Source organism: Neodiprion pinetum, chromosome 2 (genome assembly GCF_021155775.2).
Source record: "Neodiprion pinetum isolate iyNeoPine1 chromosome 2, iyNeoPine1.2, whole genome shotgun sequence".
Taxonomy (NCBI): Eukaryota; Metazoa; Arthropoda; class Insecta; order Hymenoptera; family Diprionidae; genus Neodiprion; species Neodiprion pinetum.
Genome location: NC_060233.1, coordinates 40,071,580 through 40,090,235, shown reverse-complemented (window position 1 = coordinate 40,090,235; position 18,656 = coordinate 40,071,580). Strand labels below are relative to the sequence as shown.

At 44.5% G+C, this 18,656-nt stretch overlaps 1 protein-coding gene across 3 annotated transcripts in view; it reads left to right on the top strand.

The window, feature by feature from the left end:
* The window catches only part of Myo10A (Myosin 10A), a 56,196-nt gene that overhangs the window by 35,257 nt on the left and 2,283 nt on the right, over positions 1-18,656 (top strand). For all 3 annotated transcript variants that reach the window (XM_046609777.2, XM_046609778.2, XM_046609774.2), the window contains 7 exons: positions 15,168-15,565; positions 16,642-16,948; positions 17,037-17,432; positions 17,569-17,753; positions 17,834-17,966; positions 18,076-18,280; positions 18,436-18,572. In XM_046609777.2, coding sequence (XP_046465733.1) covers positions 15,168-15,565; positions 16,642-16,948; positions 17,037-17,432; positions 17,569-17,753; positions 17,834-17,966; positions 18,076-18,280; positions 18,436-18,572 — 1,761 coding nt within the window. The remainder of the gene's footprint in view (positions 1-15,167; positions 15,566-16,641; positions 16,949-17,036; positions 17,433-17,568; positions 17,754-17,833; positions 17,967-18,075; positions 18,281-18,435; positions 18,573-18,656) is intronic.

Genomic DNA, 18,656 nt, shown 5'->3' with positions numbered 1-18,656 from the left:
TTTGTACGATATTTCAGCGAGACGTTATTAAATTGTGTTCACTACTTTCACGCAAATTGGTGGCGAAGCTGCTGCAGCATTAGGCACATATCAACATCGCATATATTCCTGCACAAAAGTTTTTATTTATCGTTTAGTAGCATTCATATCGGTCGACTCGCGAACTTATACTACGATTCGTATCGATAGAATCATTAGCAGTCATCATCATCGGGTTCGAAAAGCCTCAGCTCGTAACACGATCGTATAATAAATCTGTCAGAATGTTATAACCGGTATTTACAAGTGTACACAAAACATCTTACAACCATGTATATAATAAAAGTTTTGCTCGAGCGAGATTCCGCGAGTATTTGTACTTCATTTCCAGTGAGTGATCATATGTGTTGAACGACGCCTCCATTCCTCCCCGCTCTCGGCATTCTTATAAACTAGAGGCCCAGATATCAGCCGACCCGCGATACGCAACCACCGTCATTTTTAATTAATCTTTATTATTAGTTTCGTCGTCCAGCCGACGCGACCCGGTTATTAATTCGGCCAATTACGGGATTATTTATACGGACCCAAACGACGCTTACTCGCATTTCTATTCAGCTTGCATTCACCAAATAGTTCCAATTAGGCTTTACACCTCGTTAATAATGAATCTGGACAATCGCTAAAGTAGCGGTTGTAAAAAAATTTCTTTCTTAATTCTTCCAATCCTTTTCCATCTAACAGTTCTAATTCGAATGAGAAATCAATATGTGTGTATTTGGCTTTCTCAACCCTTGAACAATTTTTCATTACATTATCGGTGATTGTGTAAATTATCTAAATGACAGCTACTTGAATTTGTAACTCCGAAGATTTTCAACATGCATTCGTAGAATTTAATGAACAATCCTTTGTTACCAGTTTCTTTCTGCTATTTTTGAGAATATTTTATTGGTGATCTACGTGAGCATCGATCGCGAAATTTTGTGTTTGATGAATGAGACATGCGGCACGAAACTTTCAGAAATCATCGCCTTTCGTTCATCCAACAATTTCTTATTGAAATTTAATTGTTTCCTTATTCTCACCGAAAAAAAGCGCTAGATTTATAGTTAGCTCAACCTTATAAGCTGCTCCGCACTTTCACGCGGAGGAAGCTGTAGGCGCACGTATAAAAATAATTGAACAACTAATTCTAATCCGGTAATTTTATTGAGATCGGAATGCCGAGAGTTAGGTTTACAACGGCTAGACAGCTGGGGGAGGTTTGACTATACGTATCGCAAAAAGAGTTCTGCAGTTGCTCTAACAAGTGAAACAGTGAAACCGGGCGCGTACCTTGAGTGCTCACAACTAGAAACAGGATTTATTTAACAAGTAGGTACGACAATTTAAAAGGCGCGGCGAACGGGATTCTGATCTATGAAACTCGTCGTCGAGTCTGTTAATGCTGCTGCACCGCGACTGCAGCAGACACAGAGCGCGTTAATCCATTAAGGAAGCTAACTAAACGCGGAAGTGCGTATATAAACTGTATATACGTATCCCGGAGATACGGGAGCAATCAGCTCTCTCGCTGATCGGGCGACACTTAATATTGCGAATACCCGCGAAAATTATCGCCAAGACCATACATTACACTTGAATAATTTGCAGAATCTCGATCTACCAGTTTCTTTCACCGTCTTTAAATATACGTTTTGCTACTTTCCTTCCACCGACCACAACCCTGCAGCTAATCGCCGCTGTTAAAGATCGCAATTAGCAGAAAGCCGCCGAGAATCATCATACAGATCGGCGAATGTCTTGCCAAAATTTAGGCCAGGTGCTCCAAGTGCCTCGTTCCAATACCCACACACTGGCATGCTTGTACGATGTGTGCATTTGCGTCGTGTGTACGGATAATTGCCATCCCATTAGCAAGTCAAACTACTTCCGGCCCCCGTCGACGCTGCTCCTTCCGTCAGAATATTGCGAATCCGCTCTGCGCTGCAGATGTTGTTGAATGTTGCAGACTCTAGTAGACTCTCGAACAAAGCCTTACGACTTTGGTACTCCAGGTTGGTACTCCAGGCACACGAAGCTTCTTGGTACCGATTCTTTGCGCTCGCATCACCACCCGCTGTGAACAAACTGTTAGACGTACCCTGGATGATCATCGTGCAAAAAAAAAGGTTTTTTTTTTTTTTAATCCTTTATCGTTTGAAGTCAGAATTCAGACGTAATGATGTTTCCCGTTACATCCATCCACGATTTCTTCATGATCTTTTTATCTCATAGGGAAAAAACAACGTATCGACTGATTTACATAATTAAAAACGAAACAAAAATTGGTCTAAAACTATATTTTTAAGGACTTTATATCCTCAACTTTTTACGGTTAAGAACGATTTCTATAAATGCAGAAAACTACGCATTACCTATAAGAAGTCAAATAAATGTTCGGGTACATGACAAGATGCAATCTTCATGGGCGATAATTTTAAAAAATCTCGAGCTAGCTTCGTATCGATAACTTATTTTTTTATTCAATATATTGTTCGACACTTTGTCTATTCAAGTATAATGCGTCATTTCTACGATCGCTCAAACTGCGCAGAAATAAACCGCGAATCGCGACGATACCTCTTCTGCGCACAATTTCGCGATTGAATATGTTGAACGCGGATGATAAAGCGGAAGGATGTGACGTAGATTATCCTCGAGTACAAGGCCGCGGTGTTGTTTCATTGGCGCAGGTAGATGCAGCTAGCACCGGGCATCGCGACGGTGACGCGGTATTAAATCTTCGCAGTGCATCATCCTTACGGCTGATGCAGCTACCGCGACGAAAGTAGTACACATACATCGTTTCTGCGATGTGCAATTTATACAGTTATATACCTGGGGCTATGTAACCACCGTATACATACGTATAATGGTCAAAAAACATATCTAGCGATGAATAAGCATCGCGAAACGCGCAAAGATTTGCAACGCTCGCGATGCAGCAATAATCGTTGCGAAACACTTCGAACTTAAACAGATTTCAATGACAAAGACTTCGGCACGAGGTTCTAAAGTGTTGCTAAGACGAATATAACAGGTAGTGTGAAAAGTGTGCAAAAATACAGTTGGTACGATCGAAGCAATCAATATTGTTCCTAATTCTTCACGGATTGAATGCCGAACGCATCCGTGGGGAGGATTGTTAGACCATTCTATGAATTCTATTTATGCTCCTTCCTGCACGCGTGTTTTCCGTTTTCGTTAAAGGCTGTAGCAACACGGCTTGTGAGCAGCGGGTCAGTTCCGCTCACACAGGGCCCCGACTAAGAGGGTAGAGGTGCACCTGTCTCTTGAGGAAATAAATTGTCAGGCGTCACGGGCATGGTCCTCACTTTTGGGACCGTCGAAGCGTGGAGGAAAAGAGGGTCCCCCGATTACATCCATCCGTCCGTTCGTTGGTTGCAGGAATGACGTCGTACCGTGTCTGTCCCTGAGAATTTTACCTCCTGCTGTAAGAACGCGCGAGCTTAGTTCGGCCTCGAGCCTTAGAGACCTTACGAAAAGGAAAAGAAGAGGAAAAACGAACGAGAGAAATGAAAATAATTAAGGGGCAAAAAAGATCCACCCGACTAACGTAACCGCACGCAGCAATCAACCGCATTCCGTTTTAATCCGCGGCCTCGGGATATTCCAGCTACTACTGCATATTATGAGAGTGTTTCTTAAGCGCGTGATATAAGGGATTTGAATATATGTATACACCATGCACGATCACTCATCCACCATCGATAAATCTCCTCCTCTTGCGTTTTGCTCCACCAGTTATACGTAGCTGGGTTTTGTTTCACGTGTTTTATGCACATTACGGAATTAGAAATCATGTGAAAACAAATGGAACAGTCTAGTTATCCAATCAGGGACAAAAACGCCGTAAAACGAAGGAAAAGTCGGGACTGAAGGACCTCGTGAAATTTTTACACCGAGTTTCAGGTGCTACAGGTTTAGTTATAATACGTATCTACTTTGATATTTCATGCAGGACAAGTAGACTAGGACAATGCGCTAAAAATCATTGGCCGAAAAATTCAATTAGTACGTAAAGCAGGCGTAGACGTAACGTTAATTAGAGTCAGCGAAGTATGCAGTAAAGACTGAAGTCGGTGCTTCGTACTGTAATAACGAAGGAGAACTAAGGGGGTTCGGATTTTCTCGGACATTGAACCGCAATTTATAGACCCGTTCGTCTATAATGTTTTCACAGTAATAAAGTTTAACAATTCCGGCATTGCCGTATTGCATTTTTCCTGCAGTCTTACATGCAAGGTGTAACTCCTTAGCTGGAATTATGCAGTGAGCTGTACTAGCACGAGATTATACGCAACAATGAAATAGAAATCTAGACCATACTTGCCGTGTAGGAAAAAAGCGGTCTGAATCGGCAAACTGACACGGAAATGATAATTGTTCTACATACTTTAAATAAACCATACCGGAAGTGATCGATGTATAATCATTCGAAACTTTGTGCACAATGTGGGAAATTCCGGATTTTTTTCCGTACGAAATTCTGCTCATTCCATTAATTTGAACCAGGCAATTAATAGTTTCAGCTAATCAAATGACAGTGCTGAAAAAGGCGCGGGGGAGTCGGGAAATTAATTTAATCACGCAAAAATAGTGAGAAGTCTGATTTCTGCAGCATTCCACGGTAGGTATATAAGTCAATCGGCGTTCTCCTTTCAAAACTGAAAAAGAAAGGCACGCTGCTTGACGTGCACGCGCGTTATACGCCGAGTGTTGAGGTATTCGCAGAAAAAAGAAATAACGAGGAAGAAAGAATAAAAAAAAATATCTAAGAAGACCGTAGGAAAGCTGCCGTATCTTTTCATTATATCCTATATCCATGTACCTGTACACGTACGATATATAACCACAACGGCACCTACTAACTGCACTTGTAATGTTCATAATTATTTCCTGCATCGGTATGTACTATGTACACATCATACATATATGCATATGTCCATCGCCGCCGCTGCACTGCAGCTGGTTGGCTGAAAATGAACTGCACTTTGCGTTGTGGTCAGCTGCAGTAACCAACCATTTATACCAACGGGATGCACGGTTCACCCGCTTATGGTTCGTATCTGTTATTCACGTGCGCCTGTATCGTGAAGTCGCGCTCGTGACTCCGAAGCGCAGGTATATCTTGACTGTAGGGAATTAGAAAAAAGCCGGACGATAATAACGCGGTGAAGTAACGTGTACGTATTTAGAGACAAAGACGTGAAACGACATATTCGTTGGATTCCATGTAATTCTTGTCTTTTGAATAACTTGAGAAATTAATGTAACATGATACATAAATCGTCGGAAATTAATGCCGCATGGTACCGCAGGCTTCGCATCGAGTCATGGCCATGTTGTTAATATAATAGTAAACTGAAACTTCAATATGCAGTAAATTAGCCACTCCGATATGATCGTCTTTTTGAAAAACGATACTGACTCGTGCCGGTGCCTCGATTTACCCCGTAATTTGTAGTGTTAACGTGTAATCAGCGCGTCAAATTGTCCGCGTGTATGCTTTAAGGGGAATAGAAAAAGAAAAAAAAAAGAAAAGAAACATAACGTATGCAGATGATGGCTGGGCGATTATAATGTGGCTACTCTAGTTCCGATAACGGTCACGGTATCGTCCCGTTCTTAGAAATGCCGTTTGCCTACTGCAAACAAGAAAACGAAGAAGAAGAATCATAATAAGAATAAACTTGAATAGGAATCTCCGTCTTTGGCGGTTCAAAATGATGATGTATGCAGCCTCGGCAAATGCTTCGCACAAACCGATTGTAAAATAAAACTTCCACGACTCTTCGACTCCTCTCTCATGCCTGCAGCTACTGCAGCTATTATTCGCCCGTATATAACAATCCGAGTCCCTGCGATGTTTCGTGTCGAGAATCCTAATCCCGTCACCCGCAATCGAGGTAAGCGCACACAGACAAAGCGATCAGACGAGAAACGAAAGGAAAAAAAAAAAAAAACGAATAAAGAAGGACGGAAAGGGGGGAAAAGAAGCCGAAGGGAATGAAAATGAGTAAAAAAAAAAAAAAAAAAACTGTAAAGAAAAGGGAGAAGAAGTTTTCAAAGTCTGTGTACATCACGACTCGCGCCTGGCATACATGTGTGTTTTCATTTTTCTCGGAATATTTCGTCGGCTACAGTCTAAACCAGACGCATGTCCGCACGTCGAGTTTTGTCCCTTCTATTTTCGGTGAGATAGGTCGCGTATGGCATTCCGACGTAACGTGAAAAGGAAGAGAGAAAAAAGAAAAAAAAAAGAAAAAAAAAAAAAAACAAACAAAATAAGAAGATAAAGAAAAGGAAGAAAAGTCGGAGGGAAACACTGACGCGTATTGGGACAGGACAAGCCTGATGTATTTCCCTTTGTCGGTGAGCGCGACTTATCCTAGTCGACAACGTAGTCCGTACCCACCTTAAAAATATACCTGGGGCATTATGGGACTGTCCGGTTATGTTCCAAGGCCCAAGACGCGTGTGGCGAGGACGGGCATTTTCATGGTTAGATTTTGAACCCTCTCGTTTGACTTTCTCCTTTTTTCTTACTATCTTTTTCTTCTTCAGTTCTCTTTGAGCGTAGAATTAGCCGCGTAGACGAGACGAGGGTGCCTGCAGTACGCATGCCGTCCTATCTAAATGAGGCGGGAGTAAAAAGTTGATGATATTCGGGTTTCTCGATCGAGTTGATCCGGCTCCTCTGCTGCTGCAACGAGAGGCGGGCGCAGCCCTCGGGGCAAAACGAGTTTGTAATCCTCGATGTTGATTATCATTTCAGACGCGTATCTTAAGAATGGAAAGCTCGCCGTTTATACCGGCACGCTCGGCCATACTGTTACTGCTTTTGCAGAGTGGACGGTAACGTACGTCGTGTAGACTAATTAAAGAAAGCTTTGCGCCGATCGCATTCTCGCGCTTTTTACTTTGTGAATACAAAACAGAAATAAATAATTAATTTTGACGATACACCGCGTACAAACGATCGATGAGAAACCATGCAAACTCGGCAAGAAATCGAAACGCTTCGATCACGTATCTCGCGATGAGATGTCGCACGCTACGTTGCTCAACTACCAAAAATCATCCGAAGTATAAGCATTATTTTTTTTTTTCGTTTTACTTTTTATTCCAATCGGGGTTCCAAGCTGCAAAAATTCTATTTTCGTTCCACGTGAACTGAGTTTGAATCGAGGAAACCAAGGAATTTCCGCATTCTTGGTGGCTTTTGTTTTGTGGTAAGCTCATGGTTTTACTTCGTTAAATATGAAAAATTACTTTACTTGATCCGCTTATGCACTTTACCAAAGAATTATTTCCGTCATTTACGTTTTGCTCCGAAAATTAAACTGACACGCTACAATATTTATAATTTAGGAATCAGTGCCAATGTCCTGTATTTGACCAGAGAATTATTTACGATCATGAACTGGACAGAGATGAATCTTACGAAAGATCGACGAACAGTGTAGGTAATTAATTCGAATTTATTGCTTATGACTGAAGCAACGGGTATTCCTGCCAGTATAAGACATTCGAATTTCTTCTCACCGATAATTTCGCTACCTGATTGATGCGACTATCGTGCATTAAGGAAGACTCGCCTTCTAGCGACGCACGTCCAGGAACTAGAAATCTTTCGTTTATGTCACGCGCATATGCGGTTCACGTTTCTTTTTTATAGTTTTCGAGTGAGAACTATTTTTTAGCGTAACTTTCGGTAGATCCCAACGGAGAACAGAATACGGTCTCAGTTTTGACCAGCAATTTCTCGAGGACGTGGTAACAGGAGTTTACGAATTTGCGTGTTTCAATTGCCTGCAGGATACGAAAACTAGTTATCTTGTTTAATTATAAAATTAACGTGACGCGATGATGAAATTATTACACCCTGGTTACTGTAAGTAAAATGACGCGGCTATGCGCCAGCTATAATATTAGTTTAGTAGTAGGCCGCACTGAGTTTAACTCCTGGTTGTCTTTGACGACGAAACACCGTTGCAAAAACGGTTTTATGCAAACATGTCTAAGTGGTTCGGTTTTACGTAAACTTGAAATAGTGAACGCAGTTAAATCTTGGATAGGAAAAGCAACGTCGATATAATTACAGAAGATAAAATGCCAAGCCAAATAAATTTCGCGTAAATGTTATGACGAGATAAAATTTTGGAATGTTAAGGTGTAAAAAACTGGAATGCAGCAATCAAGCAAATTGATGGGCAATTGCAAGGTTATACTAAAAAGTCTACATCTTAGGATCGTTTTAATGATTCTCGATAGCAATAAATTGACAGTACAACAACGAGTGATCAAATTTATCGAACAATCGAAGGTCGCGTGGTTTCTTCTCGCGCTGCACAATCGATACGAGAAATCGATCCGACGATCTTACGAAACGAGTCTAATTCTTTGCCGGCATTGAATCAGGTCGTTGTAAAACGCGATTGTCGGATGATCCGGAGAACGTAAACAGTATCATTAGAGCATTGGTTCTAATTACGCCGCTGCAGTCTAGAATTCCACGTATGAAAAACGGAAACAAAAAACCATAGGAAGGAATCGAAGCATAAACGAATAATAACATGAATAAATTCGTACGTCAATCCGATATAGCCTGATAAATTCCCCGCCAATTAACTCGGCTTAATATCACATGTGTTTGCAACAAACAATTAAATCGGTGTAACAGTTTTCCTTTTACACGGGACTTGCACGGGAACGGGTGGAGGAATTCAGGACGCGCGCGCTGCGTTCGTTTTTGGGGTGGATGTCGCTCTTCTCGTCCCCCGAGAGAAGCAGGAGGTGCGGACGGTTAGGGACAGGCAGGATAATGGAGGGGCTTGGGGAGGCCCGGCTTCGGAGCACCGAGGCCTGACCCAGATATCAGTCTCGTGAAGGCTTTCCGCCCGAACGCCAGACACTCGGCAAACGGTCCGGCTGTCCGTCAGGTGTTTATGCCCACAGGTGAACCGCCTCGGTACCTCCGCGTTAGATCGAATTCGTCGTCGATCCTTGCCGGATTAAGATCGTTGGAGAATCGCTGTTCTTCGTTAGAGTGTTGCAAGGCTGTGGTGTGAACATCTGCCGTCAATCTTTACACGGTAGCAAAAGTACAGGTGATATTTTATACCCACACGGTGACATCGATACCTCGTAATTCGAACTGACAGACGAGATACGAGCCGATCGTTTCCCGGTATCAAAAGTGAAGTGAGAGTGTCGTGTGATGAGCGGGTGACGAGTGATTTGAAAAAATACATATTTCGGTGGTTAGAATATTCGACGATCGTGTAACTGTTTAAAGTAATTTCAAAATCTTCCTACGAATATTTTTGTACCGGTTTTATTGATCCTTATAACCAGGTCTTCGATACGTCATATGTAGGTCTCGATTCGCCGGCGATCGGGTTTTACCGATTTTTACGTGAAATCGCCTCGGCGTGAGTTGAAATTTCTAAAAAAGAAATACTGCGATCAAACTTGCGCGATTAAACCGACGTATAATAATCACGGAAGCTCGTAGAGCGAGTGCAGCCGCCGCTGATAGATCAGCAATTTAGATTGAATTCCGTGCAAATTAACAGCGGTATAAGTGGAATGCTCGGGAATGAATTTACACAAATTGAAAATACGCGACTCGCGAAAAGGAGAGGAAAAAAAACTGCAAACTGACCGGTATCGAAGAGTTTCCTATCGCGAATATTTAAAAACTCCGAAAACCGGTACGAAAAATCGTCCCGATTTTCTCGATCGATCGGTCGATTTAATCCTGCTTTGATCCCGCGGCTCCGCTGCTCCAAGGATTATCTCATGAATCAGCTGATTGTGCGGTTTCGAGACGCCACAGCCGTAAGATCTCCGCGGGGGAATAATGAGTCAGAATAATGGACCACAGTGCGGGCGGGAGGTCCTGCTAAAAAGATTTCGTCAGAAGTCAGCCTCTAGCTGTGGAGAAACCGATTTCTTACCTCACGGGTCGATGCTAATCTCTTTATACCTCATGTAACGCCGCTCTGGCCGTTGTTATGATATTTTTCTAACCAGCTAGCCGTGACCAGTCACTTATCGCCCGGGTAAAACGCGTCGGGGCACGTATCGGGGTACTTGCATTTATTCTGCGCCGATTTTGTTGGCGTCGCCATCGCGTCTGGCCTCGCGATTAGAAAATTTGTTGCGAATAATTATCGCCCATTCGGTTCTTTTTGCTCGACTGATCTTCGGCTTGTTTGTACGTTTCATGGGCCGGCCACCCGCTTGTCCTTGAATTGTACCAGAGGTGTGAAAAACAAATCTTAGTATAAGAACCTGCTGGCTACTGACTTGATGAGGTCAGACCAATTGGCATGCTGGCACGAAGGTCGAATATAGGCGGTTTTTGCTAGACGCTGAAACGTGTTAAAGTCCAGATGACCATCCTCCGTGAGCTAGAGAAATAGAAATCATGACCGTTGATGCCGATTCACGATTTTTAATCTTTAAAAACTGATTGAACAACTGCACTGCTGATTTGAAACGGCTTGGAAAGACAGATCGCAGGTTCGTTGCTTTTAAAACGAACAAGAACAGGACAAAGTTGGTCCACTGGTTGTGACAGTTTTTATTCGAAAACCAATCGCTTTGTCGATTCCGTTATTTACTCTGTAAGGTCCTGTCACGGTTTGTTGTTTGAATTAACGTCAGGCTTCCAGTCGACTCGTGCCTTTTTATCGACGTGTCTAATTTCCGGGTCTTGGGTATATTTGCTCGGGTCTGTAACAAGGACGAAAGGGGCGCAGAAATATGTCTGTTGAATGAGGATATTGCCGAGGAAAATACTTGAAGAATTAAGAACAACCTTCAGACAATCGAGAATGAAATTCATTCGCTTTGGTTACTTGATGTATGTGGGGAAGTGAAAATGTGAATTAATGAATTAATCACTCACGCGATAAGCCCAACAATGGTCAGCGTAGGATCATTACGAATTCGCCCCATCCCATCGTCAGCGTGATATCTTTGGTCTAACGTTAATAACAAGCGGCCTACGCAATCTCGAATCTTTGAAAGTGGTCTCAGCGTGAGAATCTGATGGTACTTACTACCATCGTATGCGTCGTGGTTGTGGGATCCTATGAAATGCAGGAACAATCATGTGTGCTCCTAATTACAATTAAAGCGGGGTTATAGTATAGGTGCCTTTTCATCTTCCCCGGCTTCATTTTCTTCTACGGTGAATGAGAAAGGCGTAGATATAATACGTGAACTTTCTTAAAATAAAAACGAGTCTCAACGACTGTGATTACAACTTCACTTTTAGTACACGAGACGCGAATGATCCCCATTCAGTCTCGCGGTCGTAGAAGCTACCGTAATACCGTCCAAATAACAGTCTACTAGAGCATCTTAGAAGAAGAAAAAGAAGAGGAGTAGAGAGAAAAAAAAACGGGCTCGTGATCTTTTCTTTTTCACTCGAAGCAAACTACCGCCTACGCGCTATTGTTCAACAAGTATTATTCCCTTGGTTTCGAGCGCGCGAGAATCTCGTTAATAACACGATTTAACAAACACAAAGAAGGGAAAAAATTCATCCCGTAAATTAATTACCGACATACCGCGGTCGTCAACCCGCAAGTGAAAATTTGAAGGGCGACTAACTTATAAGCACTATAATTCTGAATCCTAGGCTACTTTGAGGTACTGAGTGAGTGGCTTCTGCTTCCTGAAAGCTGATGCTCTTTATCGTTCTTTCTTCCTTAATGACGTGACGTGCGACTAAAGTCTGCATGCACTTCAGGCAACGGAAGACTTTGCTCAGCGCCTTGAAATACGAATTAATAAAACAGTGTGGGAGGTTAACGAACATGAACAGAGTGCGGGAAGATGACAGTGAGTTCAGAGAATAAAGTGTTCAAAGTGGAGTAAGCAGAGTAGAAAACAGCGCGATAATGATGGAGCGGGAAGTGGCGGACTCGGAAGGTGTGTTTTCGCGAAAGCTGTCTAGGAATTGGGCAGACCTGCCAACGACGCTGAGACGTCGCCAAAAGCATCGGCCCGAGATCCTGAGCCAGTTCACCGATCACTCCGAATCGGTGGAGAACGAGCATCGTCGAATTGAACCAAAGCCGTTCAGCTACAGTCAAGGATTCGGAAAGAGATCCGGACTGCTCAGGAGGTTCGAAGTGAACGACGTGAGGCGCGAGGAGGAGACGCGAAAGGACAAGAAGAACGAGCGGAAGGCGATCGAGGAGAAGTTTGGAAGGGTTGAAGATGACTACCGGAAGCATTACGAGAATTACGACTCGAAGGTGAACCAGCACAAGGGGAACTTCCGGAGTTACGCGACGAGGTTCGACAGAGACTTCAGAAGCGTCTCGGACGAGGACCGTAAGACCAACTCGCCCGACAGCCTGCTCGTCAAGTCCTCCGAGTCTGACTCAAGCAGCGACGAGTACGGGCACACCGACGACTCGGGAGCTTTTTTGGAGAAGAACTCAACCAGCTTCGACAAGGTCCCGAGACCCAAGTACGACGTCATCACCGAGGCCTCCTCGCAAAGCAGGTTCATCAGATTTTTCTCTAAGGATGAGGGGAAGAAGAAGGCAGAGGCCAAGCCTTCGGCTAACGGCCAAAGCGACAAGGTGCCGCTGGTTGACCTGAACAAGAACGTGCAGAGGCCAGCCAAGATGTCGAATGTCCTCGCGACCCCGAATCAAGGCGTCGTTCCGACCGCTGCTATGAACCTGAGGAACGATCCGTCAAAGGCGAAGATCGCGCAGAAGGATGCACTACAGCAGAGATTCGACTACGAAAACATCCCGCGGATCGACGTAACAAAGCTCGAGCAGCGGTCCTTTCTGAATCCTCTTTCTCAGGTCAGCAAAAATCCACCTGCACCAAACCGGCCGGCCAAACAGCCGACCATCGAGCAGCTCAGGCAGGAAGAAGGGTGTTTGAGGCAGGTTTCGAGAAACGGTCAGAACAACTTGATCAATAACAATAACAACAATAGTGGGATGATGGACAATAACGCCTCAAGGAAGTCCTCGAGGATCGAATATTCTGTCCACGCAGGTGAGCTCCAGACGTTGGAACACCGCTCGATCAGTCCACCTCAGAAACAGCCGACGATTGAAGAGCTGCGATTGGAAGGGCTGATTAAGGATTTTTACAGCAACGAACAACTCGCCGCCAAGTCTAACGGAGATAGAAAACTGTCGAAGATGGAAACGATCACCGAGGAGAACGCCGATGGTAGCAAACTCAGCGTCAGAGAGATCCTGAAGAGGTTCGAGGAGCTCAGAGCCCAGAATGAACTTCACTCGGACGACAAGGGCAACAACGACAAGACACTATCCACCATCCAGGAGACCCTCAGGAAATTGGATGAGAAGGTTAAGAGCTACCAGGTCGAGACAATTATGTATCACTTACGTCGCGCTGTCGTATTTTTGCCCCTCTCATTGCTCACATATTCTCAATGATTACGTGTTCGCGAACCCTGACACTTCGGTTGATAAATGGCTGGCACCAACGTGCGCCGCACGCACGTCATCGACGGTTTAGCAGTCTGTATTGTCAGTCGATATACTCGCGGATGAGATCACGTAATCACGCCGTAATCGTGGTATAATACGGCTCTAGAAGCGTCTATCCGGTAGTTGAATCGCGGATCAAAGGTCGAGCCAATCGTGTTTCGCTAAGTCGGTTTTCAGCACCGGATTGCGAAACAATGAACGAGTCGAACGTACCAACACTTCGACCTTGAATCGAGTGCCGGATTCTCTCCCGCAGTCCCCGGAATGCCACCTTTGATCGCGTCGAAGATTGTCTCCAGATCTGCGCGAATCGGTTGGGTCGAATCTAATTCCGGATCGGTGCAGATACGTAGGGACTTAATTGGCGCACCACCCCGCAGAGTCCTGAGTCGATAAACTGGTTTGAATATACGTGTGACGAAGAGCCGGTTATCGGAAATATTTCCCTCTCGCGGTCTAACTGTACACCTTTCGATGCATACATTACCGGAGATGTGTATGTGGGTCAGGGTCGTCACCGATGCATGCTCCACCAGCTCTTCGCGTTGGTTCCCACACCTTACACTCGGGTACTCGATCGGAAGCGTGCGTATAATCAGGCTCTCGTTCACGTCGACGATTAACAGGACATCGGTAATTTCTCCTCGTGCGCTAGCTATCTGGGACGTGAATATAATCAGCATGATTAGAGCTGACGCAGATTAAAATTTAATCATCGTTCACCGTTTCACGGTGGATAATTCGATTATAGATACGGTGTTAATTTACTCTTCTCCAAAAGCATGCTCGACTTTCTGAACCCATTCAAAATTCTTCCAAATACCGGCAGCCGAATCCTTAACGACTCTTCCAACGCTGCACCACCCGTTCGAGAGTCGTTCAAGTATCGTCATCTTCTACCGTTCGATGGACGATGGTGAGCCTAAAAAATGCCTAGTACTTGGGAGAACGTAGTTCGATGTGTTGAACCGGGACCAACTTTAAGTGCCCGGAACGATTGGAGGAACTTGTTTCTCGAGGTTGCGGGTGGAGGGAGAAGATAGAAGCGTATTAAGTTGAGATTTCATCCTTTTTCATTCTTCCTCCTCTTATACTCGACCACGGAAAAATGTTTCAGGCGAGCCAGTCAAGCGGCGATTTTATGTCGCATTAGTAAACGGTCAGGAGCTACGAGTCGCCGATGAAAAATGCTTTATTTTTATGATACAAACTCGTTTTTCTTCGCAGCAGCATTCCTTGTATCGCTGATGGATTTTAACAGCGTGGATCCTCTTCGCTTGGAAAATTCATTCGATTCGCCTTTCATCCTGGCGCGAATTATTTTCAGCGGTCCGCGTGTACAAAGCCAGACTGTTTTCGAGCCTCTCGACGCTGCTACAAGTGATTCACTTAACCCAAATTCACACTTTTGAACGTTAATTTTAGAGTACACGCACTCCGAGCAGCTTAGACAAACTGCTTGTCCCAAATCTTTGCAGCTCATTATGCCGGAATCGATGCATGACATGAAACTTGTTTGGAACATAGAAGAGTTCGCGAGTATTAGAAAGGTGTTTCCGTTTCTCCGAGGCAACTGTTTATAATTATATCCTTTCATCGTTTTAATTTCAGATCGAGAAAAAGCCGGTGCACAAACCGATCCATCACGACAACCACGTGTCTCAGATAACAAAATCTATTCAATCGCAAGCTAGTCATGCCAATACTCATCAAGTGGCCCAAGCGAGCCAGGCGAACCAGCTCAATAACCACGGCCACAATCACGTGCTCGCAAATCACGTTGGCAACAATCACATGGTTACTGGAAACCACGTCAGTCACGTCAATCACGTAAACCAGCAGAACAATATCCACCAGAAAAATCACGTCCAGAGTCAAGAATGGCGACAGCATGACGAGGGTGGAAGACTCCAGGAGGAAAGCATTTACGAAAGCGGCCCCGTGGTGAACGATGGAAAGCATTCGCTGCTGCAGTATGCAATGCTCAACTTCCGGCAGAGCACAGAGAAGTGAGTATTTTTCAAGCTTTTATTCACAGTATTCTCTACGTTTGTTCGAATATTGTCAAATTGGAGCAGGAAAAGAAACGAATATCGGTTCACGTCAGGTGATCGCATTTCTTATTACGCCTGCAGCAGTCTGGTCATTCGTCGCTTTCACGTTAAAAATGTCATCAGACGGATTACCGGGAATTCCTGAATAGAGCAATTGCATAAAAGATATAAACTTTAGCTAGAAATCCAGGATTGAATTGAAGACCGGTAATTAGCCCGAGAGACACCGCTCGCTGCACGTCAATTCTCTGCAATTAATTCACACCCAGGGAATTAGAATTGTCCGTTGTAATTACTTTATCCTTATGCAAGATAAGAACGGGGCCCCTTCATATTGTACCTGGTATAACTTCTCATGCACGTATATGCACGTGTTGAGAAAGCATGACATTTCGCGTGAAAGAAAGATAGACAGTCGCTCAAGTATTCTGCAGTGTAAAACTCTGAGTTTATTTCACTGCTTTTCATTTCCTCACGCGGTTTCCTACGGCAAGGAACGCAGAGCCGTAGTCAGTGTATATTTATCAATAACACGTATAATCATTAACGGAGAATATCCTCAAAGGATGAGCCTCAAGCGTCTCGTGTAAGAAGATTTTTTCGTACAAAAGTTGTATCGTTTTGTTGACTGTCATGTGCTTATACTGTCTAAAAGAAAAAAAAAAATGTGAAACGTAGAATTGCATTTCGCGCACGTGTCTCATATCCAAAGTCATCTATTCACCGAGATTGATTGCTCAGAGTCGTTCGTCGAGCGTTGAAAGTTGCTTCCGGCATCCGAGGCACAGACCTTCAGGGATTCGAAAAATGACGAGGCTCCAACCGATGCACGGCAATTACATTAATTTTCCCCGGTTAATTACGGGGCATTTGATAAATAAGCCCCGAGTAGCCACAGCGTAAAGTGGCAGCTAGTCGGCGGAGCAATCACCATTTACCCACAGTACCTGGTTTACAAAAGCGACCGAGATGAGAAGGAGCTAACAATCGCGAAGTTGAGAAAAATAACAAGGTGGCAATTCCTGTTCCAGATTCGAGATGCTCAAGACGGCCGACGGCTCGATCAGCGGTTCCCTCAAAGTGATCGAGTCTCTCAAGAGCAAGAAGAAGAAGGACAAGAAAGGTAAGGGACAGCAGGACGGCGCCGAGTGGACCTGGAAGGAACAGGTCGACTTGGTCAAGTACTCGCTGGTTCCGATCGAGCAGAGCTTGCTCCGACTTGACCCCGAGCTCAGCACCCTGGCCGTCGAGTGCTTCCTCTGTCTGATGCGGTACATGGGTGACCAGCCGCTTCCGCCCGACATGAGCGAAGTGAAATGCGTCTACACGATACTAATGGTGAGGGAAAGAGTGCCTGGCCTGCAGTGTTGGGCGAAAACAGCGGGAAAAATTTGATGATTCTCACTTTCCTTTTGCGCTTCTTCAGCACTGTCACAAACTGGAACTTCTACGGGACGAGATCTACTGCCAGCTGATGAAGCAGACGACGAACAACAAGAGCCCGAATCTTGACAGCTGTCAACGCGGCTGGAGGCTCTTCAGCATTGTTGCTGCCTACTTCACATGCAGCGAGGGACTCAGGCCATACCTCATAAAGTACCTGGAGACTGCCGCCTACGACAAGAGGAGGGCCTTCCACGGCACCGCCACCGTCTGTCTGCAGAATCTACGGAAGACCGTCAAGTACGGAGGGAGGAAAAACGTTCCCAGCGTAGAGGAGATCATGGCAATCAGCGCGGGACGAAACGCGAAACGGCAAATTTATAGACTACCGGGTGGTACCGAGAGGGTTATAAACACAAAGTGCACGACGGTCGTTCAGGTAATTTCGATGTTTGGAAATAATGGTGAAGTTTCTGTAATGGTACCATTACTGACTACTTCAGTACAACCAAGGAAAGTTTCTCAACATTTCGAGCCTTTAACGTAAAATTAAAAAAAAAAAAACTCTTCTACAGGATGTCATAGAGGAAATGTGCAGCGTAATATCAGTTAGAAATCCTCACGAAATGGACGAGTTTTCTCTCTACTGCATCGTCGACGGTGACGCATTTACGATGCCCTTAGCCAGGGACGAATATATCCTGGACGTAACGACAGAGCTTCACAAAAACCATCAAGTCTTCTACTTGATATTCTGCAGGTGAGGAAGACATTCGAGTCAATTATGAATCTGATGTTTCTCCGTGAACATTTATAACCCTGATCGCAATTCCTCTTCAGATCCGTTTGGTACTATCCACTAAGATTGGACGCCGCGCTGTACATAGAAGTTGTGTTCAATCAAATCGCACCTGATTATTTGGAAGGATTGCTACTGGTTATACCTGGGGATCATCTTCCGCAGGAAATTATCGTGAGTTTTTTATATATTGTGAGACGAAAGTCTGTGAGAAGTTTTGTTCTGCACTCCAAGTAGGCTTCTTATCAGCCCTGTAACGTGTGATGCTTGGTTTTACTTCCAGTACGACATGGCCCAGAATGCCGCACTGCTGCACAAAGCTGCTGACATGACCCACGAGCCGACTACCAAGGAAATAAAGTACCTTCTACCAAAACCGGCACTGAGTCTCAGGGAACCGCGACCACAACAGTGGGGCAACATGGTCCAGCAGGCGTGGAATAATGTGCAGCACAATACCGCGGCGGCGTGCAAAGCTCAAGTACTAGGTGAGCTTTTTATCCCGTGATTTTCATCGAAAATTTACGAGACCAGTTTGTTATCTGCCATGGAGAAAGCACTCCATTGGGCCATGGCGTTGAAAAAACTTAATCAATTTCAACAAAATCACATTGGAATGAGTATTTGGTTCGTTTGTTTGCAGAAATATTATCCAAGTGGCCACTTTTTGGATCGAGCTTCTTTGCTGTGAAAAGAGTTACTGAGGGCAAGGAGAAGGGCGGAGACCATATCCTGGCTCTGAACAGACACGGTGTTCACTTTATCGACCTGGTGACACACGTAAGTGGAATTTGACTGTCTTATCTACGCATAACAATGGTCACTAACCTATCCCTCCCTCGCCGTGCACAAACTTTCTGTTGG